Source organism: Echeneis naucrates, chromosome 18, assembly GCF_900963305.1.
Source record: "Echeneis naucrates chromosome 18, fEcheNa1.1, whole genome shotgun sequence".
Lineage (NCBI taxonomy): Eukaryota > Metazoa > Chordata > Actinopteri > Carangiformes > Echeneidae > Echeneis > Echeneis naucrates.
In genome coordinates, this window is record NC_042528.1 from 375578 (window position 1) to 399302 (window position 23725).

Here is a 23725-nt window from a genome sequence, read left to right on the forward strand (position 1 = left end):
ATTCCTGGAAACAAAGCTGATGTTTTGCAACAGAATGACTCTTTCACACTGTGGATACAAACGTAAGGCGACAGATTCCACCTCAGCTGGAGCAGGAAGCCGGCAGGGGGGCAGTTTGGTCACCCTAACCCAATCAGCATCAAGGTTATCCTGAACTCATTTTCAGGTAAATTTGAAAAGCAGCCTGTTCTGGTTCTTGCCAGCTACAGCTAAAAGGCTAACAGCTAGCAGTTTGTTTAGAAAATCTGTTCAGCACCAAACAGAACGGGCCAAAGTTCGCAGCAGGCACACTTTTTTGAGTTCCATGTTTTTTTACCGATCAAACCGTCCAACCGTCACCCAGATGATTCTGTTCATCCGGTCTGAATCTGGGCTCTGATTCTAAATCAGGTCCAGGTTCGACATGAATCCAGTGAAAGTCTCAAAGGTCTCCGCTCACAACCTGAATACCAGCCGTCAGGACTTCTGGGACTTTGTGATGTCACAGTGAAGCAGTCTCAGAAAGCTGAAAATCACTTTTATGTTGAAAACATTCATGTCCACCATCTTACGTCATGTGTGTGATCAAACTGTCTCCTCCTTCCTCCTCCCAGCAAAACCCCACAGCGCAGTCTTAGCCAAACCAGGAAGATTCAGGCCTCAACCAGAGTCGATTTCAGTTTGACCAAAACCGGACGACAAGAAAACCTCAAAGGACAAACTGACCTCAGCAGGAAGTGATCCAGGACTGTTATTAAGGACTACAAGTTCACCAGAGTAGGACTACAACTACCACATCACTGTTATCTGTCTCTTTCGTCTACCTCCTCCTCAAGAACTTTAAAGGCACCTTGATTGATTTTTACTGGGCTGTCTCATGCTGGTAAAACTGTTTCTCCGCTCTCGGGCTGGTCCAAACCTGATCTGCTTCTCACAGAATCTAAAGATCTTTGTTTTCCCTCATTTCCTGGTTCACTTAGCTGCTGAAAGTCAAGTCTGGATTTCACTGGAAAGTTCTCAGGGTGCAGTCACTTCCATCTGCTTTTATATGAGCTGGAGCAGAAAACTCACTGTGTTGTTTTTTAATTGCAGGAAAAGGTTCATTTCACTAAAACAGCGTTTGACTTCAGGAGCAGGTTCTTATTGGCACTTCCTGTCCCAAACCTTCAGGTGTGGAGAGTGCTGTGACCTCACCTGGACCGGGAGTCGTATCAGAGCAGCTTGCACATGACGTCCGAGCGGAGAATCCACCTGCAGAGGAACCGGTGGATCTTCTGGGATGCTCTGAGGTTCTGAGCTGAACTCTGGGACTAAAGGAACCAAACTAAAGTGAGCGAGACCAGACCTGAACATTCCCCGACACCACAAACATCATTTCTAACACGTCTGTGCGTGCAACCTCTATCACACAAATTTGAAAGCGATTTGATTCCCTGACAGGACGACGTCCTCGGTGGGCTGTTTGAGAGGAAGGCAGGGAACATTTGCTAACTAGCACTGTAGCAGAACACCTTGATGCTCATCAGCTGTTCATGTTGCTCATCTTTAAGATGTCTGACGTGTCTGTTTCTGTCGCTCGTCTCTTTTGGCCCGAGCATTAATAAAGAGAATCAGTTTGACATCCATCGGCGTCCTGATTCACGTCTTCGAGCACAAAGGCCAAACTGAAGTAATCTTCGTAGAAATTGAACTGCTCCTGCCCTGAGTGCGCCTGTTGTTGCTGAGCAACTGTCACAACCAATGAAACCACTGACAGTTTGTGACATCATCGTCTCAAACTTCCTGCGCTCACCGACGTGTTGGAGGTATTTTATTTTTATTTGACTTTTATTTGTGTTTATTTCAGTTTCTGTATGATGAGTAAACGTGTTCCTCTGCCTCTTTGTGGGAACTAAAATCAAACGTCCCCTTTTCCAGCGGGCGGGTGGAGACGGCCGAGGAGAAGGGGGCGTTGGTTTTGTGTGTCTGTCCTCCCCCTCATGTTCTGTCTCTGTGACCTCATGTGCTGAATTATAATAAAGATTTTCAAAGATGAGCTGAGAGTGTGACAGACACACAACGCAGGAATATGGATGTCAGGTGATTGCATCACACAATACTGTGTGTGTGTGTGTGCGTGCGTGTGTGTGTTTGTGAGGGAGCATGAAAATGAACAATATGTTTTTCTGTTTGTGTGAAATTTCTCCGCCACAAGATGGAAGCTGTGTGTGTGTGTGTGTGTGTGTGTGTGTGTGTGTGTGTGTGTGTGGGGGCTTGTCATCTCAGTAATGGTGTTGCTATCAGAGAGGAGAGAAAGACAGAGAGGCTGGTTGTCCCTGACGACGGCACACCGTGTTGCCTGGCAACAGTGCTAACAATGGCCCACCACCAGTGTTCTAGAATGTGGGCGTGGCCTCAGAGATGGGGGGGGGGGGCAGAGCTGCTTCAACAGTAAATGACGTAAATGATTTATGTTTGATGTTTATCTGCAAACAAACATTAAAGAGGAAGAAGGTTCGATAATTCTGAACGGAACATTTTATGGATCTTTGTTTTCAGCCCCATTCAGCCTGACTGGTACTTTAATAATAACTAAAGACAGACATGATCAGTTTCTCTGCAGAAGATTTACATTCACATCAACCTTCAGTTTATGAAGCTGTCATTTTTCTGCCACTACATTCAAACTTCACTCATCTTTGTAGTAATCTTTAGTCTCCCATCAGCTGCTGGTTCCTGTCGGCCATCTTGTGGAACGCAGATTTGGAAGAGAAGGTGTATCTGTGAAGGAGTGAAGGGAGGAACTGGAAACAGGAGCCTCATTCAAAAATCATGTGGAGCTGAAGACTGTAAACCAGAGACTGAGACCATAAACTCATCAGGAAAACATTTACTGAGGAGGAGGGACATTTTCCCATAGACTTCAGTTAGGCTCCCCTCACTTCCTTCCTGTGGTGTCGGGACTTGGCGCTGAGCCACTGAGCTGCTGTGTTTAGCAGCCATTTAATCGAACCCTGATCGTCTTAATTAGTGTGGCAGATCCTCCCTGTCGCTCCTCAGAGACTCATTATCACTCCTCCTCTGGGTGGGGGGGGTGGAGGAGGCCCAGCTCCATCTGCTGGTGACAAACTGGAACTGCAGTTCCCTCAGTCTGAACCAGTGAACATTTATGAATGAGAAACAAACACTTTGCTGTTAGTGAACTTTCTCAGCAGTTTTATTCTTTAACCCGTCAGGTTCTTTCCAACAGATCACGTCAACACATCCATTTTCAATTTATTCTTATTTCTGTCACTTTCAGGGGGCCCTGGGGTTCTCCGTGAGAGCCAGGTCAGCAGCACCCCCACCCACACACAGTGTTGTGTAACTATCATTGTCAAAGTTCAAGATTAGTGAATTTAAGAAGTGTTGCCTAAAAGGTCTGGTAAATGGGATGAAGCCTGACTTTAGTATAAAAGGTGTCACGTTCTGTTCTCTGACGACGCTGTGAATAAAGAGAATCCATCTGATGCTTTGATCCAGCTCTTAAACTCCTGTTCAGTTTGGGGCTAAAGCGACTGACTGTACAAATGACCGAGCTGTGGTGACAGACAGGGGGCGGGGCTTCAGGTTTCCCAGGAAACTTGTGAAAAATGGAGACGTGACCTCTGTTTGTTCCACCTGCTGGTGTCGGTGGGTTTTATATTTAAATGTGTCGGTCAAAAAGTCCAATTATACATATAAATAGTTCAAACAAAGTTTTCATTCCATTCAAACGGCTAAAACCGAAGATCTGAAATCAACTCAGTTAGTTTTATAAACAATTCAACAACAACATCATAAAAAAATGCAGTTTTCTTTCATCATATTTTCTCCATGAAAACCTCCTCACGTCTTCCTGTGTGTCCTTTGAGGCGAAGTGTGGAACACAGTCCAAACATCTTCATCCCACCTGTCCTCATTTTATCACGGAAGTCTCTCTAGGAGTTTTTTGACTGGGAGTCAACGGGCTCAGCGCCGGGATCAAAGTGGTTGTGGCGTTCGGCGTTGGATTCAATGGTGGACTCGGCTTGAGAACTGTACTTCCTGTATGGCGTGTGGAAGGTAGAGGAAGGTAAGGCCGTGTGGTTTAAGTGTCCGTCGATCGCAGCGGTGACTGAGTGAGATGAATGTAAGTTCACAGGAGGCGAAGGGCTGATCTGCTGGAAATCAATGGATGGAGGGGAACTATGAGGTGACCTCTGACCTCTCAGTCCCTCTGAAGCTGCAACGGTGCATTTGGGATTTCTAGGATGCAAGTCAGTGTGTGAGGGAGGATTCTGAGTCCTGGAGTCATGAGGTGACACCGAAACAGCAGCTGATGTGTCTTTAGCATCGACTCCTGAGAAAACAGAACTGCCTGCCGCCGTGCCTCCAGCAGAAAGATGGACCTGACGGGGATCCAGGTGAGTCCTGGTCCTGCAGCGTCCAGAGGTAGAGTCCGTCTGAGCTGGTCTTTCTTTGGACCAGCCGCTTTGGGCTGAATGGAAATCAACCACAGATAAAGAATTCACAGGATGCAAGTTATTGGCCGAAGAGGTGACTGCACAGGACGGCGTTTTCTTCATGCTGTCATATCTGGGATGGAAATTTAAAGGATGGAAGAAATCCAGCTGTGGGAGACGGTCATGACTGGTGGGAGATGAATGGACGTCAGCGGGAGGCTCAGATGTTAATGCTCTGACTTCAGGGGAGTCGGCGGGTCGTGGCGGACAGGAAGGATGGATGTTGATGGTTTGATGGTGGCTGGTGGAGGCCAGGTGTTTCTTCAGCGATGAAATGGGGGGGATGGACTGAGACAGGTGGGGGTCAACAAGGGAGACAGTGGGTTTAAAATCATAGCTAATGGGATTATTTACACCAGCTGGGTCAATGTCAGAGGCAGCAGGTGAGCGGAGGCTGGCGGGGGATGCAGGCGACAGGCGTGGACTCCCAGCATCTTTGTGCTTTAATGGCGGCGGTGTGTTTCTGTTGTATGATCGAACAGGACTGGCCTTCTTCAGAAGTGGCGGGACGTCCGTGCTCTCCACTCTGAGAGATGGCGGCGGGGGTGTGGGAGTGTGACAGTCCAGCCCCTGATTTTGGTCCTTGACATCATTACAGTGTTGCCCCTGGGACAAATCAGCATCGGGATGTCCTGTCTCCGTGGACAGGTCGCCCTGGTCCAGATGAGCTCGACTGGCGTGTTCTTTACTGGCCTCAAAGTTCAACAGGTTGCATTTAGGAATGGCGATTTCCCTCAGGTCACTGAGGATGGTTGCTAGGAGACGGCTGTCAGATGTCAAGACTTCAGTGTTTCCCTGTTGAGGATCAGTTGTTTCGGCGTGCGAATCACAGCCTCCTGCCTGCTGAGCGCCGCCATCTACACTCACTCCTCCCTCTGGATCATCAGCAGTCTTCCTATCAACGGTTCTGATTGGTCCGTGGTTTGAAAAGGACCGCCCTTTATCTTCATCCCACGCCAGCCGTGAATTCGCCTCTTCAACATTTTCAACATCCACCTCTCGATCACTGTTGTCACTGTTATCAATGGCGATGGGACCCGCCACCTCCAACTGGCCCGTTGGCTCCGCCTCTGACCCATCAGATCCTCGGTCCAGGATGTCAATGGGAAGCTCCCCGATGTCGCCATCCAAGGCCCCGCCCACATCAGCAGAAGGCACCAGTGGGAGAGGGGGGAGGTCGGAGAAGTCGACGGTCTGCTGGCTGCTGAGAGGACTGCTGCTGCTGCTGTTGATGTTTTTGTTGTTGGCGCCATCGTGGCTGCTGTCGCTGTCGAGGGTGATGATGACGGGAGAGCTGAGGAGAAGAGGGCAGAGTTAACAGTCTCCTCCTCCATCAGCTGATCTGTCCAATCTGAACTGACTTCAGTGATAAACTGATGAAGGAAGTTAAACATTTCCATCATCATTAACGAATCAGTTTCTTAGTGAGCCAGTGAATAAATTCATTAATTCAGACATTTAACAGAGGAGTGATGGCGACAGGTCGCCCCCTGCTGGCTGAGTTTACCACGAAATGTTTGACTTCTGAGTTCATCACCAACTAAACGTTTTCACCACATCCTCATTCTAACTTGTCTTTTTTAAAATGAGTGAATATGGCGGCGACATGCTGTACCTGTCCTGGATCTTGCGTTGGCGTTTTCGGCGCCGTTTGCGGGTGGGAGGTTGAGTGGCGTCACACGAAATGGTGCCCTCATAGATGATCTCCACACTGGGACTCCGGTCCTCTCTGGACCGCCGGTTAACGCTGGACAGACAGGAAATAAGCTGATCAGTAATGACAGACTGAACCCCCAAAGGGAAATGATGCATACAGACAACAATCCGTGCACGCCGCTTCCTGTAAACTCTAAAAAATGTGCAGGATGTCCAATTTCATTTTAAATGAAACGCTACAAAACTCAGTTCAGTGTGAGGTCACGATGACATCATCAGGTTTAAACTTTGGTGGGCTACATCAGTTTATTTCATTAATGATGTCAGAATTTTAAGTGCTTTTCTTTGTGACCAACAGTGAAACAGGAAGTGCTCTCACCTCTCGCCACAGTACTCGCCGCTCACCCGGTGGCCGTCCCTCCGATGTCTCTCCTTCCTCCTACCTCCATCTTTGGCCTTCCTCCTCCTCCTCCTCTCTCTGTCCCCCCTCTCCCGTCTCTTCTCTTTGCGATGGCTGCTGCTCAGCCTCCAGGTGGGATCCTTGTCTTCACTGTCCAGGTGGCGGCTCTTGTACTTCCTCTTCCCGCCAGGTTTTTCTCTGTGATGAGCGTTGCCGGGGGAGAGCGAGGGCGTCGGAGGTGTCTGTGGTGGTGGCGAAGACGGCTGAGGGGAGGAGCAGAGAGGCGAACTTGTGGAGGAGGAGCAGGAGGGCGAGGAGACTGAGGAGGTAGAGCAGTGGTATTCCCAGCTGGAGTCGGGGGGGGCTGGGGGGCAGCGGGGAACCAGAATCGATGCTGGAGTAAAAAGGTGAGGCGGAGTGGGAATGGCGGCGCATCATGGCGGGGTAGATGGATCGGTTTGGGTTGTACAGAGTGCCGCTTCTCTCTCGCCCTCTTCGCCGCCTCTTCCTCCTCCTCTTCTCTCTTGCTGCCTCCCCACCTGACTGCTTCCTGTCTCTCCAGCTCTCCCGCCGCTCGTCTGGGCTAAATGTGCACACCGACTCCCGGCTTCTTCCCGAGCTGCATGACCACGAGCGTGCACGTGAGCGATGCCCGCCCCCCTCGCAGCCTTTTTCCTTTGCGTTATCATTCGGCTCGTCATGGTAGGCGCCAGATGTGGAGGGAGGGATTGTTGGCAGGTGAGACAGTGGAGGAGTGGTCGAGTGAAGGGGAGCCGGCTTCTCTGCCATCTTCTCCTCCTTTTTCTCCTTCTCATCATCTTCCTCGGTGTCGGAGGAGAGCTGCACCAGTTCAGGAGTCCGCTCTGCGATTGGCTTCTTGTACCCGACAATCAGACACTCCTCCTCCCCCTCCTCGCGTTTCTCACCCACCTCGTCATTGGCTGGTTCATGTGTGTCAGGGCTGAAAGACAGCGACGCCAGCGAGCATGACGGCTCGGCAGAGGAGTAGGACGGGCCCGGCGTTTCATCGTCCCAGGCAGACAGGCTGAGGTTGCTTCCTGTGTGAATGACATCATCACAGGTGCTTCCTGCCACACCCTGCAGCCTCTCCACCGACCGTCCTCCCACCCAGCTCTCCTCTTCCTCGCCTTCAGATATGGCGATGACGGAGCTGCCGTCAGAGGGACTGCTCATCCCATCCAGCCCCACGGCGGCTGCTGGCGGCTCGTACACCGCCTGCAGATCATAGTTCTCTAGGCTGAGTGGCGAGTGGGCGAAGCTGACCAGCTCATGAAGGAAGTGGTCAGTGCGAGCCAATAGGAAGGGCCGCAACTCTTCTTCAATAGTAGGCGTGTCTTCCAAGCCATGACGCTCCAGCCGTGCAATGATAATGCGCTGGACAATGTCGACCAGCGTGCCGTGTGCACCATACAACACCGTGAGCTCTCGACGCAGCCAGGGGCGGAGTCTGTTCAGGCTGGCAGGGTAACGGCGGAAGCTCTCTGCTGTGATGTCACGCTGCTGCTCCTGGTTACCGCCAACCCCAGCAACTCCGCGGACCCGTATGCCACAGCGGTAAAGGGCGCGGCGGAAGGCTACCGTTTCCCGTTCCCTCAGCCGTCTCACAGTTCCACCTTCTCTCTGCACTTGTTGCCTCGCCGCCAGACGGGTCATCAGCCGCCGTGATGCCCGGTCGTTGGAGGCCACTCCCACCGCCCCCCCAAGACCTGTCAGGCCCTCAAATATGACCCCGCGCTCCACCAGATCTGTGCCTCCTCCACTTCTCTGCTGCTCCAGGTCTTCTCCCTCGCCACTGTCCTCAGCAACCATGGGAGAGACGGCCGGGTGGTGAGGAGCAGGAGGGACAGGAAGAGGAGGTGAGTCAAGGTACCACTCCCACACCCCCGTCCTCCTGCTCCCCCCTCCCCTTCCACCTCTCTCCCTCCTCCGCCTCCTAGTGGTCGTCTCTCTACCAACTGCCGCTCTGATCCTCCTCAGCATCAACCTCATCTGGTGGTCGCTTCTTGCTGCTGATGCCATCGCTGCCACCATTGCTACCGTGGCGGCAACGCTGCTGTTGGCGGGCGCTGGCTGCAGTGTGTATTCCTTGAAATCGTCCTTTGCGCGGACCGAGTGCAGAATGGAGGCGAAGGGCTGCTTGCAGAGCGGGCACTCCGCCTTGTTGTGCGACCACTCCTGGATGCAGGGGAAGCAGAAACGGTGCAGGCATCGGTCCAGGTACGCCAGGTTGTTGAAGCGGTCCAGACATATGGGGCACTTAGAGTCAGGCGACGTCTCCTCTGCTGCCACCACCGCCCTTGTCGAGGTGGAGGATGTGGGAGGAGAGGAGGCGGCTGCGGCGGTTGGAGCCGTGGCGCTGCTGGTGTTCTTCCTCCTGCTGCTGCGGCCGCCGCTCTCTTGACCCCTCTCCTCTTCCTCCGCCGGCTGACCACCTCCTGCCGCACCTGCACGTCGACGCACACGCAGTTTCATGCGTGTGGGCGCCATCACCTGAGCAGAGAGAACAGACTGTGAGGCACATTCAGGATCACTTCCTTGTACCGCTCAGTGATTTAAAGGTCAGTGTTGACATTTTCATTCATCCTTCTGACTTCATCTGATCATCTGTTTCTATCATGTGTTCGGTGGTGCTGCAGCTAAACCAGCTAACAGAGCTCAGCTCCGTGACCTTTGACCTGTTCTCGTCACACACAAACACAAGCCTGCAGAGAAAACGACGCTGCATTTCTGTCGTTAGCATGCTAACGACAGTGGACGGGCTGTGTTCGCTCACATTAACCAGCGCGTTCAAATCTTCTCTCCGCTCGGTTAAACTCGGTGGCCGGTCTTCAGACCGACCCACCGGACCGGCGGCATCATCCGGTAAAAGCCCGTTAAACCGCGACAGATCACGGGAAACACAGCAATATTCCTGTTAGCTTGTTAGCATGCTAACGGGGCTAGCTCTCCGTACCTGAGCAGAAGTCGACTCCCCGGGTCGGTCCGGGGGCTTCTCATCCGGGGTTTTTCTCCTCCTCCCGGCAGAATTCCGCACCGTGAGCGGCATCCACCGTCGGGGCCGTTACGGTCTGAAAGGGCTCCGCAGCCTCCCCCCGTTCAGACCGACTCTCTGCCTGGAAACGGGCACATTTGTGTCGGGCTTTTTGGCCGAAGCGGAGCTGCTCACAACTGGAACTGGATAGAGGCCGCGGTGCATTGTGGGAAAGTCATGGTGTTTCTCCAACCAAAGATCTTAAATAAAATAGAGACTCACTCAGAGATAAACACTCTGCATGTCACCTTATCTTTATATCTGTCTGTCTATCTTTATTTTTGTCTGTCTGTCTGTATTTCTGTATTTCTTTCTTTCTTTCTTTCTTTCTTAGCCCCGTGTCATCACAGAGTGCCTTGGTTTCCTGGAAAACAAGCAGAGTGAGAGTCCCTTACTGTTTTTTTCCGCTGCGATCTTAGCGGTGCTTCTTCCAACAGTCCGAGTAGGGATTGTCGACATCAGGAAAGGAAATCTGTCAGTTTTCCGTTATTTTGACACAAACTTTAGTTCAAACACCAGAAGACAAAAACAAAACGAAGTCATTTATAGTTTAAACACGAGTAAAGACGGTTAAATTCGGATGACATTCCGGACCTGAAGATGGCGCTGCGGTTCGACGAGCAGCGGCGCTGAAACCAACGAAGAAGAAACCGGAAACGGCGCCGTAAACAAATTTAGTCTGTTTTAGAGCATCAAATCTGGATTTAATGAGAAGATGGTGACTCTCAGTCTGCGGGGACTGGACCGGATGTACTCTATGGTACTTTAGCTTCACCTGGTTCAGCTCAATGTCGCTCTTTGACCCCGAAAAGGCAGTTAAACCAACTGCTAACTGCTAGATAGCAACCAGCTAACACCTATCCACCGAGCTGGGTTCGGGGATCTGATTAAAATCATAACACCAACAACTGTAGTCGTCACGATAGTTCTGAAGTTTGAATATCTTTAAACGATTCGGCGTCAGAGAAGATACAGTGATTTAAATCTCCCAGTTTTATTGGCATTATTGATTAATGAGCGCCATTATGAATGAACGCGTTTCGTCATCAGGTCATATAACATAATGACGTGAAGGCTGAAGGGATGTTTGTGAAGATGTTTGTGGGGTCAGTTCTGGTTGTCTGTCTCTCAGGTCTTGCTGGCCCTTGTGGTCTTGTCCTGGTCTTATGTGATCTACGCCAGCAGAATTGCAGCTCACTGGCTGCTGGAGAAACGGACCGCAGGTTCAGTTCAGGTCAGTGTTTGTGTTTTAGTTGGAGATTGTCTGATTGTCTCTGTGTCTGCTGGTTTCCCTTTCTTTCCTCTTTCATTACATTATAAATGTCGGAAAATGATATTTGATGATGGATGATGATGAATTTGACTTTATTTAAATGACTTGACACACTGGATGGAGCAGTAATATAATATTCCTCTCTGTTTTTCTGTCTTACTGCTCTGGTTCCTGATGGACTTTATAAAGTCTCCTGCTGCAGACTGACAGACTTCACAGCTCGACCTCCAGTTTTCAGGTTGGAAGCCACACAATCAACCAAACGGGTGCTTCGGTAAAATCTGTGGCACTGTGAGACAATCAGACCAATGAGAAGTGCACTGAGACATTGGTCTGCTGTGTAAAACACCACAGAGACTTTGGCAGCGTGATACAAGAGTCATCACTGGAGCTGAAACGCCACCAGATGGATTCTCTTCAGTCCCAATCCAGATGTTCCACACTGTGGCCACCAGAGGTCGCTCTGATTATAGGAAACTAGGAAGCTCCGTCCTGTTGAATTCCAGCTTCATGTTGAACTGATTCATGAGTAACTACAGGTGTTTCTGAACTCTACACATCTTAGCATAGTGAAAACACTGGAAACAGAAACCAGACTCTGGCTAACCATCCATCCATGGTCTCTTTTATTCATCCATAAACAAATAAGTGTGTTTTCCTTCCAGGTTGTTTAGGAACTCTGTCTGTGTTCTGTCTGGTTTATTGATAAGTTATTTTTCAGCCGTTTCAGGTTTATGTGAAAGGCTTGATTTAAACAAAACCATCTGAATGGAAACACATCAGCTCTGTGTGTGTGTCTGATGTATTCAATAACTAAAGCTCAGAAACACACATACACAATGTGTTTGAAGTGTGTGTCCTCAGATATGTAAATGCTGCTAACAGAATGGGTGACTGAGAGAGAGAGGGTGAGCGAGCTAAAGACAGAATGAGAGAGAGAGAGAGGACATGTTCTTTTGGTGAGTACTCATTCTATTAACAAACACTTCAAACACACACACGCTCATTCTCTGTGATCTGTAATTAAAAACCAGCCTGCCGTTCGTCCCTCAGCTCTTTGAGCCACATTAACAAAATGGGGAGAAAAACTCCATTCAGATGGATGTTTTGGTTTAATCATTTAATAAAAATTTGATCAACGCATCTTTATTTTTCTCAAGTTGCTGCAGTTCAAACGGACTGTGGAGCTAAATGACAAAGAACAATAATTAGAGCTGAAAATACAATAAAATTAATTTAATAGATTTTATTTAAATAAGTGAGAAAATAAAGCGACCCCTGACAAAAAATCTATACTAAATTAAAAGCCTTGTGAAACGTTTGTGTTTATGAAGAGCTGCCTTCTGCAGATGAGACCTTGAAAACACACTTATATGGTGAGTTTGAGAGTTTCAGTCTGAGAATTGACCCACAAAATCAACATAAAAGTGTTTTGATCTGAAAATCCTCCTTCGGGATGTTTACTCTTTCAAAACTCCACTTTGCAGTGTCTGAATTTGAAATGTTTTCTACTTTTAAAATGAACTGAATATTTTATTTATCTCGACAAATCTGTCATTACGTTTATTTATTGCGAGCTTTGTTGGTGTGTTCACTGATAACGAGCCTGTTATCTATAACATCAGCTCGTCTTCCTCCTCTTCCTCATGTCGGCCATCTTGGCTGAAAACAGGGAAACAGACGGTCTCCCATCGGCTCCACAGGCTGACATGAATATTCATCCCCTTGTTGAAGTATTTTTCATCATCTATATTTGATCCATTCATAAGAAACACCAGGCTCACCCGTTAAACCTCAAGATAATCTGACATACTGACTCCTTTGGTGTCTGAAAACAGTCCAATCTATCAGGTTGATCTGTGGACTCATGATCTCTTTATAAAGATATAACTGAACATTCGACTCTGAATGTTTCCACCAGAAAAAAAGATCTTTTTAAGCCGTTTAACTTGAACACAGACTGTTTATTCATCAGCTGTTTACCACAAACATGACTCATCATGAATCAACACAAACACAACACAATTCAGACTAACATCATAAGAAGCTTGTTAATGTCTGCCTGTGGATGTTTCACATTAAAAGTCTGCCATTTAAGGGGTAGCTGCTGTGGGCTTTTACTGTGAAACAACAGGACACAAAGTCTTGATGGTCTTTGACAGAAACAACAAAAAACTCCCCACAACGCGTCCACACTAATGAGCTGATGGGCACTAAAACAAATACACAAAGAATCCAGAGTTGGCCTCAGTGTGTGTTGGAGTCAGGCTGCATCCAAGAGCCCTGGCAGGGACGAATACAGCTCCCGCTCTTTGTCCGTCTCCATGGTGATGACTTTGGTCGTCTTGGCCTCCGGGCTGACGTCCTTCGCCACCAGAGACGTCTTCTTCCCCTCCAGCCAGTAGGTGACCATGTCCCCTTTCCCCTGGGGGAGTCCAGGCAAGTCCCCAATGTTAGCGGGCAGCTGTGGCCTGACAGAACCTGTCTGAGGTGGACTGGGAGACTCACCTTGACCTGCAGCATCCCCCTGCACTCCAGCAGGTAGCCGCCGATCTCCTCCAGCAGGTAGAACACGCTGGAGCTGCACTGGATCTTCAGGGCTGGAAACACAAACAAAGTGAATGTAGATCTGGACTGTGGATACAGTCTTCATGGCGGTGAACCGAGTTACCGAGGCTGGTGGACTCCATCCTGGACGCCGTGTTCACCGTGTCCCCGAACAGACAGTAACGAGGCATCTTTGTCCCGACGACGCCTGCGACCACCGGACCTGCAAACGGACAGAGGCCTTAATGGAGAAGAAAACAGAATAAATAGGTCTGTAGGACGATTCCTGACAGCCTGTGGGTGAACCTGAGTGTATCCCGGCTCGTATCTTCAGCTGCATGTTGGGTTTGTGAGGGATCCTGAAGGTGCGGCAGACCCCCACCAGGTCCAGAGCCATGGTGGCGATCTCGGAGGCATGGAGGATCCCGTTTTCCTGAGGGACGCCTGATACCACCATGTCTACACAACCACAAGAACACAATGACATCCTGAACTTCATAGTGTTCAAAGAGCTGAAGCTGTTCGTGGTTGTCCTCGCTTCGGGACAGACACACTGAGGTCTGCTCAGGTCTGCTAACACTCATGGGACACTCACAGGCGTCTCCGATGGTTTCCACTTTGTAGACGTCATAGTTGTCGATGATGTCATCAAATGTGGTGTAGAGTTTGTTGAGGAAATCTACGACCTGGTAGGGAGTGCTGGTGCTGGACAGCTGGGTGAAGCCCACGATGTCGCTGCACACAGTCGATCAGTACAGAGGTGTAATCAGGTAAACGTCACTAACAACAACACGATCACACCGTTTCTACCTGAAAAAGATGGTGGCACTGACGTAACTCTGGGCCTGCATCGGTTTTCCCAGCCGCAGGTCGTCAGCTACCGGCTTGGGAAGCATACCTGCAACACAAAATTACTAAAATTTGACTTCAGTTTCAGTTTCCCTTCACTGAAGATCACAGTTTGCACTGGAATATTCAGTCGGTGGATAAAATGAGCCTGGTTGTGGCCTTTGCTTCGTACTGTACAGCAGCCTGTCAGTCTTCTGTTTCTCATGCATCAGATCTTGAGTCCTCTCGGCCACCAACACCTCCAGATGTTTGCTGTATTTCTCCATCTGAAATAAATCACAGTGACACAGTTTACAGTCGCTCTGCAGTGAAGTATCAGAAAACAAAGTGAGTCGGAGCTGTAATCGGTTACCAGGTTCATCATCATGTCCACGGGGCTCACTTTGACGGGGTTGATTCGGTGAACAAACTTCCTGATTTGTTCAAACGTGGGTCGGTGTGCGGGGTTGTGAGAGCGACACCGCCTTATCAGCTGAGGACACACAAACATGGGAAGGTAAGACAGTTCTGCTTTGGACTGAAGCAGCATTGGAAAACGATAAGTAGGTCTGTTGGAACAGTTGAAGGAGAAGATCAAATATCCCAGCTAATAATTCACACAAAGCACGCCAATAAAACATAATTTATGTGGCAGCTTCATGAAGTTCCTCTCACCTCGACATAGTCAGCAGGACACGGACAGGTGCTGTCAGCCTTACTGGAGATTAGCTCCGGTAGAGGAGGACACCAGGCACATTCCACATTGGACTCCTCTGCCTGGAGAACATCCAACAAAACACAGCCAGCAGCTACAGAGTCAGTGTCACCCAAACCCTGAATGAACACATCAGCACAAACATGGAGCCGACTTACAGGGACGGGGTCACTGCGAGTGGCGATCTCCAGCAGGATGATGGAGTAACTGAGGAGACAAACACAGCAGTTTTACTCCACGCCACCCAGAGTCCGGGGGACGAACAGCAGCAGTGATACCTGAACACGTCTCCGGCCAGCGTGGGCTCCATGTTGGAGTTATGGAACTCAGGTGGCATGTACACCTCCAGGAGTCTCTGCTTATAGGTGGAAAGAGGCTCCGCCCCGTCGTCCCGGCGATACGCCTGCAGTCCGTAATCTGACGGGTGCGACAAAACCACCCAGGTGATGTTTCCTAAAAGGAATTATTTCTCTTTCAGCCGTCTCAGCTCTAAATACAGCTGTTGTTGTTGTTACCTGTGATTTTACAAACCCAACGGTCATCCAAGACGCAGTTCAGAGACCTGAGTCGGCCGTGACAGATCCTGTGTTGGTGGAGATACGACATCCCTTTGGCGATGTCCATGGCGAAGGAGAACCTGATGGAGGAGGACGCCCAGTGTTAGGCCCTAATCTTCACCCTGCTGTGAAGCTCACCTGAAGTTTACCTGAAGTTTACCTGAAGCTCACCTGAAGTTTACCTGAAGCTCACCTAAAGCTCACCTGAAGGTCACCTGAAGCTCACCTGAAGCTCACCTAAAGCTCACCTGAAGCTCACCTGAAGGTCAGCTGAAGTTTACCTGAAGCTCACCTGAAGTTTGCCTGAAGTTTACCTGAAGCTCACCTGAAGCTCACCTGAAGCTCACCTGAAGGTCAGCTGAAGGTCACCTTAAGCCCACCTGAAGTTTACCTGAAGCCCACCTGAAGTTTACCTGAAGCTCACCTAAAGCTCACCTGAAGCTCACCTGAAGTTTACCTGAAGGTCAGCTGAAGGTCACCTTAAGCCCACCTGAAGTTTACCTGAAGTTTACCTGAAGCTCACCTGAAGTTTACCAGAAGCTCACCTAAAGCTCACCTGAAGCTCACCTGAAGTTTACCTGAAGGTCAGCTGAAGGTCACCTTAAGCCCACCTGAAGTTTACCTGAAGCTCACCTGAAGGTCACCTGAAGCTCACCTGAAGCTCACCTGAAGCTCACCTAAAGCTCACCTAAAGCTCACCTGAAGCTCACCTGAAGCTCACCTGAAGCTCACCTGAAGTTTACCTGAAGGTCAGCTGAAGGTCACCTTAAGCCCACCTGAAGTTTACCTGAAGCTCACCTGAAGCTCACCTAAAGCTCACCTGAAGCTCACCTGAAGGTCAGCTGAAGTTTACCTGAAGCTCACCTGAAGTTTGCCTGAAGTTTACCTGAAGCTCACCTGAAGTTTACCTGAAGTTTACCTGAAGCTCACCTGAAGTTTACCTGAAGCTCACCTAAAGCTCACCTGAAGCTCACCTGAAGGTCAGCTGAAGGTCACCTTAAGCCCACCTGAAGTTTACCTGAAGCTCACCTGAAGTTTACCTGAAGCTCAGCTGAAGCTCACCTGAAGGTCAGCTGAAGGTCACCTTAAGCCCACCTGAATCTCACCTGAAGCCCCAGTTCAGGGGGATCTCTTCGTTCAGAAGGACATCGTTCAGGCTTCCTTTGGGGCAATACTCCGTCACTATGGCAACGTTTGGAGGCTCAACACACCCACCAATAAACTTACAGAGGTTCGGATGGTCCAGTTCCCTGAAGACAGAAAGAGCCACTTGAACAACACAACGTTGTCACACTGACGGCGGGCGGACAGGCTGTTACCTGACTTGTTTGACCTCCTGTCTGATGGTTTTGGTCAGAGAGAAAGTCTTCGTTTGAATCGTCTTGATGGCCACCGTCCTGCCATCGCTGCAGAAGGAAATGAGCTTCGATTGGTGAACAGAGAAAACAGTTTGAAAATGTCTGTTCTGTGAAGAGCGTTCGGGGTGGTTACTATATCCCGGTGCAGGTGAACAGCGTCCTCCTGGTTCCTGGCTGTCCCGTACACGAGCTGAGTGCCGTGATGCAGCTGGTGTTACTGTCGCTGTTCCCCACCGGGACACTCATGATGCTGCCCATCGTCATACGGGCCTCCTGGTCTGAAGACACACGGAGAGGACAGTTTATCTCACAGCAGTGCGACTTCATTCACAATACACTTCAGTACCTTGTTTAATCGTAGAGAAGTCGATGATCCAGCTCTCATCCCACAGCAGCTTCTGTTTCTGGTACCTCAGCCACTGAAGCACACAGAGTCGGGTTCAGGTTCAGAGTCAGAGTCGGGTTCAGAGTCAGGTTCAGAGTCAGGTTCAGAGTCAGAGTCGGGTTCAGTGTCAGGTTCAGGTTCAGATTCAGAGTCAGGTTCAGGTTCAGGTTCAGATTCAGAGTCAGGTTCAGGTTCAGGTTCAGGTTCAGAGTCGGGTTCAGATTTAGGTTCAGGTTCAGAGTCAGGTTCAGGTTCAGGTTCAGGTTCAGAGTCAGGTTCAGGTTCAGGTTCAGGTTCAGAGTCGGGTTCAGATTTAGGTTCAGGTTCAGAGTCAGGTTCAGGTTCAGATTCAGAGTCAGGTTCAGGTTCAGGTTCAGGTTCAGAGTCGGGTTCAGATTTAGGTTCAGGTTCAGAGTCAGAGTCGGGTTCAGAGTTGGGTTCAGATTCAGGTTCAGGTTCAGAGTCAGAGTCAGGTTCAGGGTCAGGTTCAGAGTCAGAGTCAGGTTCAGGTTCAGGTTCAGAGTCAGGTTCAGGTTCAGGTTCAGGTTCAGGGTCAGTCTGTCACTGATATTGACTGATGTATCCATGATGAGTGTTTGTGGGTTTCTGTGATGTCCTACCACAGCCGTCAGAATGAAGCAGAGGCAGAGCAGGCTGAGCGGCAGACTGATGGCCAGCTTGGTGGCCGCCGTCATCGGGCATTCACCACAGTCAGCGGGACAGGTGGAACAAAGCTCCGCCTCCTCACACACACCATCGCCACAGACTTAGAGGGGACGAGAGAGGAACAAACAGTTACCTGTTGACCTTTTGAAAAAGACTAAGAACCGAGGACTCACAGGTGTGACCTACCGACAGCAGGCAGCACGGTGCTCTTTGCCTCCAGAGCAACCTGCATGCGACCAACTCGAATATGAGCGATGAGCGACGTTAATCCGGCATGGACCAAAACCACCTGCAAGGATGAACGGAGGGGTGAGTGCCAGGTTGGACAAACTAACCCGAAGACGCCAGCGATGGTGCAGAAGGTGCGGTCTTGTCCCCGTACCTTCAGATTGACCAATCCAAACTGAGATGTGGATGAAGTGAGTTTACCTTGGCGGTCCAGTTGGTCTGGGTCATTTTCCCCGATGTAGAGATGGTGTGGGTGAAGATCTTTCCATCGTCGGGGATCCAGGGGCCACAGATGCTCTCTGACGCCTGGAAGTTGAATCAAAGGAAGTAAATCAAATTTTTACTCCCCGCTGTGAAATAAATACTTGGAACAGTCTGAACAGCTGTGAGCAGACGTCCAACATGGCGGACGTACCATGTATCCCAGAGGACACGAGTGGATGTTGGCGTGATGAATGCAGCAGTTTTCTCCATCGGCGTCTTTCCAGTTGGACGGACAGTCGTGATGTTCGCAGAACCTCCGAGCTGCTGCAGCATTCACTATGGAGCTGGACACAGACAGCAGCTCAGACCAGGAGAACCTGGAGAACCAGGAGAACCTGGAGAAACTGGAGAACCTGGAGAACCAGGTGAACCCGGAGAAACCGGAGAACCTGGAGAACCAGGTGACCCCGGAGAAACTGGAGAACCTGGAGAAACTGGAGAACCTGGAGAACCAGGTGAACCCGGAGAACCTGGAGAACCAGGTGACCCCGGAGAAACTGGAGAAACCGGAGAACCAGGTGACCCCGGAGAACCTGGAGAACCAGGTGACCCCGGAGAAACTGGAGAAACCAGAGAATCAGGAGAACCCGGAGAACCTGGAGAACCCCGCTCACCTGTGTGTGAAGATGTGCTTTTCAACAGCCCACTGGTAGAAGTCGTCCTGGGCTGTTACGGAGTACGTGACGCTGAACACCTCGCCGCTCTTCACCGTCTCAGGAGGTCGGACCACCCAGGCCATCTCCAGACCTGGACCAGACAGAACACACATGTCCAATCACAGCAGAGGGAGGTGATGATGGTGACGGCGCCCCCTGAGGGTCACTAGAGGAGATGGACGGTCTCTCACCTCCACAGTCGATCATGTTGCTGTCGTTGGGACTGTCCAGAGGCCAACAGTCGTACTCACTGTTGTCCAAGTCGTGCCAACAACGTGTTGGACCGACACAACAAACACACACCTGGAGACGACAACATAAACATCACAGCACACAGGAGAGATCACTGTCAAGAAAATAATTACTCAAAGTAAACAAATATACCATCAATTATTCTGCCTGAATTAAAAAGAAATAACAATTAAATAATCATAACAATGACGACAACAACAACAACAACAACAACAATAATAACGATGATGATGATGATGATGATGACAATAATGATGACAAAACAGTTTGCTGAACAATCAGATTGGCTCTTCTCTCTCATTCTTGAGTTTTAAAGCAGATATTTGATGTCTCACCAGCAGCAGGAACCAAAATCCTCCCTTCTTCATGGTGGACAGCCGAGTAAACAGGAGAGCTGATCGGAGCTGCTCCTGGTCTGGTCCTGGTCCGGTCCTGGTCCGGTCCTGGTCCGGTCCTGCCCCCTGGTGGTTCATGTGGTTGTTGCTCTTTAACTCTTTAAATAGAAACACGGTCCACACTAACACTCCTACAAATTAAAGGTTTTTACACAATAAAGGTTTTTGATGAAGCGAATTCAGGTTGTGATCACACACATCCATCTGTGTGTGTGTGTGTGTGTGTGTGTGTGTGTGTGTGTGTGTGTGTGTGTGTGTGTGTGTGTTGAGATCTAAACAAGCAGTTTCTTTTTCATCTTACACACACACACACACACACACACACACACAGACCACCCCCCTGGCCCTGCCCCCTTTCTCTCTCTCCTCCAATCCCAGAGCGCACGCGGACACTTTGTTTCTTTTCTTTTGTTTAACGTCAGAAAAACTTTCCTGCCGAAGGACGTCAGCTGACGTCACGGCCGTTCACCTGAAGAACGGACTCATCAGAGAGTCTCACCTGCTTTTGCCGGTTTAACCGCGTGCTGACGTCAGTTCCGGTCCTGGCTCCGGATCGGATGCGGCTTGAAACCTCTGAAGGAGGATTTTAGTCTGTTTGACTCGGAGCGGACCGGGACCAGACCGGGACCAGACCGGGACCAGGGTCCGTGTCCCAGGATAAAGGAGCGACATGCTGACCCGAGTCAGTCTCGTTCTTCTGTCCTGGTTCTGTTCGTGGATCCGGGGCCAGGACCAGGTCCAGGTCCAGGTTCTGGACTATGAGAGGTCAGAATCCGTTCTTTCATGACTTTGTCCTTTAAAATGTCTGAACGTGAAAACGGTGACTGACCGACAGTGTTAATTAGTTAGTTAGTTAGTTTGTGAGTTTGTGAGTTTGTTAGTTTATTTGTTAGTTAGTTTGTCAGTTTGTTGGTTTGTTGGTTTGTTGGTTTTTTTAAATTCCTCCTGTTGGACCGTGACGGTTTAATAAAGAAGAGCAGCTGATTATTTTGTTGTCACACTGACGTCACTGTGTTTTGTTGGAGTTTTATTCATATAACTTGTCGGGAACACACAGCAGTGTGGACGGAAGGTATGCGGGTGGAGGAGGTGGAGGCAGACGGGTATCTGTCGGGACAGGCAGGTGGAAACCGGAGACTGACGGCAGGGTTTGTGTTTGTGCTGCAGCCGGACGGACCGGGCCGCGGTGCTGTCCGGTGGGCTCTGTCGCTATGGCAACAGCGTGGAGTGCTGCTGGGGGTGGACACGGACAGGCGGAGGACGGTGTCGGCGTGAGGACACACACAGAACCACACAGCCTACTTTCATGATGTCATCGTGAGGTCATACAGACGTGTTAACAACCCGTGTGTGTGTGTGTGTGTGTGTGTGTGTGTGTGTAGCTCACTGTCAACAAGGCTGTAAACACGGAGAGTGTGTTGGACCGGACAAATGCAAATGTCACCCAGGATTCACTGGCAAGGCCTGTAACCAAGGTAACTGTGTGTGTGTGTGTGTCTGTGTGTGTCTCTGTGTGTGTCTGTGTGTGTGTGTGTGTCTCTGTGTGTGTGTGTGTGTGTGTGTGTCTCTGTGTGTGTCTGTGTGTGTGTGTGTGTGTGTGTGTGCTCTCTTCAGTTGCAGGGATTTGATTTCCCATCATGCCTCTGACTAAAAAAAGCAGGAAACATTCCTGTCATGCTTGTTTGAGCTGTGAAGTTCTGTTTTACCTGAAGACCCCTGAAAAGACTCACAGCTACACAAAGTGTGTGTCTTTGTGTGGAGCTGTTGATTAGAGGCTACATTTTGAGTCATATCCGCACTATAAAACAACACCTGGCTTCGAACTGAGCTGCACACATGTAACATAACACCACACACACACAGACCTAAACTTTTCTTTGTGACTGAAGGTCAAAGGTTAATCCCTCAAGTTGACAAGATGAGTGAAACCAGAGAACAGGCTTTCAGGTGAATGTTTGAAGACCTGACGTGTGTGTGTCTGTGTGTGTCTGTGTGTGTCAGACCTAAATGAGTGTGGTGTGAAGCCTCGGCCCTGTAAACATCGCTGCATGAACGTAATCGGCAGCTATAAGTGTTACTGCCTGGACGGATACACACTGCAACCAGACGGCAGCTGCAGGAGTGAGTACACACACACACACACACACACACTGTGTGGCTCTGCCGCCAACACTAAATGTGTCTTTGAAAACACGTTTGTGTTCGTTGGGTCTCACTTTGCTCACATGATCGTCACCAGCTCTGTAGCTCTGCTGAGGAATAAATTCTGTGACGTCCATTCAGTCTTAAAAGTCCTTATTTTGTTGATGTCTTTGTGTTCACAGATGCTCGAACCTGTTACCATGCCAACTGTCAGTACGGCTGTGAGGTTTCCAAGGGGGCAGTTCGGTGCACCTGTCCGTCGCCAGGGTTACGGCTGGGACCGGATCTACGTACCTGTGTTGGTCGGTCAGGTAGTTCCTGAGCTGATGTGGAATGAAACACTGAGGTGAAGCTGATCCTCTCTCTCTCTCTCTCTCTCTCTCAGACATTGATGAGTGTGTGTTGTCGGGCGGTGGTGTGTGTCCTCGCCACAGGAAGTGTGTGAACACGTTTGGGAGCTTTGTATGTAAATGTCATCTGGGCTTCAAACTCGTGTACATCAACGGACGCTACACGTGCATTGGTGAGACTGTTCGTGTTGATCTGTTAGCGTTAGCATTAGCAGCAGCACAGCCTGTTGGTGACATCAGTCCATCTGTCAGCAGATAAAGACAGCCGGCCGTTCTGCTCTCTGAACCCGTCCTCCCCAAAGTGCCGCTGTAAAGATGGCGGCTGTGAAGGTGACCCAGACGTACTGACGCTCTCACAGGTGACATCATCTGATGACATCACACTCAGTCTGTCTGTTTTCTCTCAGCTGTTCCCAAAGTCACTGTGGAGCCTCAGAGACCCAGAACTACAACTCCCATCACCACCTCTGCTACTGCAGCTCAGCCTGTTACCACGACAACCATCACAACAACGTCTACAGCTGCTGCACCCACAACACCGACTACGACTGTTAGGACGACTGCTGTTACTACTACACCTGTTACTGCTACGCCTGTTACTACTACACCTGTTACTACTACGCCTGTTACTGCTACACCTGTTACTACTACGCCTGTTACTACTACACCTGTTACCACTACGCCTGTTACTACTACGCCTGTTACTGCTACGCCTGTTACTGCTACGCCTGTTACTACTACGCCTGTTACTACTACACCTGTTACTACTACACCTGTTACTGCTACAACTGCTTCTGCTACACCTGTTACTGCTACAGCTGTTACGACTACACCTGTTGCTGCTACAGCTGTTACTGCTACAACTGCTTCTGCTACAGCTGTTACGACTACGCCTGTTACTGCTACACCTGTTACTACTACGCCTGTTACTACTACACCTGTTACCACTACGCCTGTTACTACTACGCCTGTTACTGCTACGCCTGTTACTGCTACGCCTGTTACTACTACGCCTGTTACTACTACACCTGTTACTACTACACCTGTTACTGCTACAACTGCTTCTGCTACACCTGTTACTGCTACAGCTGTTACGACTACACCTGTTGCTGCTACAGCTGTTACTGCTACAGCTGTTACTGCTACACCTGTTACTGCTACACCTGTTACTACTACACCTGTTACTGCTACGCCTGTTACTGCTACACCTGCTTCTACTACAGCTGTTACTTCTACACCTGTTACGACTACACCTGTTGTCACTATGACAACACTTGCTGCTGATGAGAAAACCACACCCACCAATGTTGCCCTGACGACCACAGCCTCCATGGAAACAACCACACTGAGCAACAGGATCAACAAAGATGTGACACACAAACAGAGAGGAGACGTGCACAGTGAGGAGATGCGCACACACACAATTAAATAATCATTTGTTTTTGTTTCTAGAATCAGATTGATTTTGTGTGTGTGTGTGTGTGTGTGTGTGTGTGAGACAGTTCCCCGACAGCCCAATC

General features: G+C 49.7%; 3 protein-coding genes and 1 long non-coding RNA gene across 5 annotated transcripts in view; 2 read left to right on the forward strand and 2 right to left on the reverse strand.

Moving 5' to 3' along the window:
* Positions 1-2669: 2669 nt before the first annotated feature.
* On the reverse strand, positions 2670-9730 carry LOC115059230 (E3 ubiquitin-protein ligase Topors-like). The gene is given in 8 exon segments (XM_029526883.1): positions 2670-2739; positions 4284-4456; positions 4662-4769; positions 5472-5775; positions 6097-6228; positions 6517-6726; positions 6728-9048; positions 9512-9730. Coding segments are annotated over 8 exon segments (3411 nt in total). The 5' UTR covers positions 9605-9730.
* Positions 9731-10228: 498 nt separating this feature from the next.
* On the forward strand, positions 10229-12166 carry LOC115058666 (uncharacterized). The gene is made up of 3 exons (XR_003842127.1): positions 10229-10349; positions 10722-10823; positions 11052-12166. It is a non-coding gene; the product is annotated as an uncharacterized LOC115058666 (long non-coding RNA).
* Positions 12167-12891: 725 nt separating this feature from the next.
* On the reverse strand, positions 12892-19717 carry LOC115058618 (atrial natriuretic peptide receptor 1). The gene is made up of 23 exons (XM_029526037.1): positions 19654-19717; positions 19258-19369; positions 19025-19157; positions 18562-18694; positions 18348-18452; positions 18105-18207; positions 17873-18018; positions 17214-17286; positions 17001-17145; positions 16829-16915; positions 16616-16759; positions 15468-15589; positions 15231-15369; positions 15111-15159; positions 14913-15014; positions 14611-14730; positions 14431-14524; positions 14220-14307; positions 14005-14144; positions 13716-13868; positions 13534-13632; positions 13371-13462; positions 12892-13287 (listed from the first exon to the last, which is right to left on the reverse strand). Exons 1-23 carry the CDS (start codon positions 19684-19686, stop codon positions 13126-13128), a joined length of 2574 nt encoding a protein of 857 aa, XP_029381897.1. The 5' UTR covers positions 19687-19717; the 3' UTR covers positions 12892-13125.
* A 424-nt stretch (positions 19718-20141) lies between these two features.
* The window catches only part of LOC115058621 (nephronectin), a 5676-nt gene continuing 2092 nt past the window's right edge, over positions 20142-23725 (forward strand). Inside the window, exons 1-9 of one of the 2 annotated variants that reach the window (XM_029526040.1) lie at positions 20142-20478; positions 20881-20984; positions 21096-21188; positions 21715-21834; positions 22038-22157; positions 22241-22378; positions 22458-22535; positions 22613-23605; positions 23708-23725. The exon at positions 23708-23725 is cut by the window's right edge and continues 66 nt beyond it. In XM_029526040.1, the coding sequence (XP_029381900.1) occupies positions 20384-20478; positions 20881-20984; positions 21096-21188; positions 21715-21834; positions 22038-22157; positions 22241-22378; positions 22458-22535; positions 22613-23605; positions 23708-23725 (1759 nt within the window). In that variant the 5' untranslated portion in view covers positions 20142-20383. The remainder of the gene's footprint in view (positions 20479-20880; positions 20985-21095; positions 21189-21714; positions 21835-22037; positions 22158-22240; positions 22379-22457; positions 22536-22612; positions 23606-23707) is intronic. The other variant, XM_029526041.1, reaches the window with a different exon arrangement.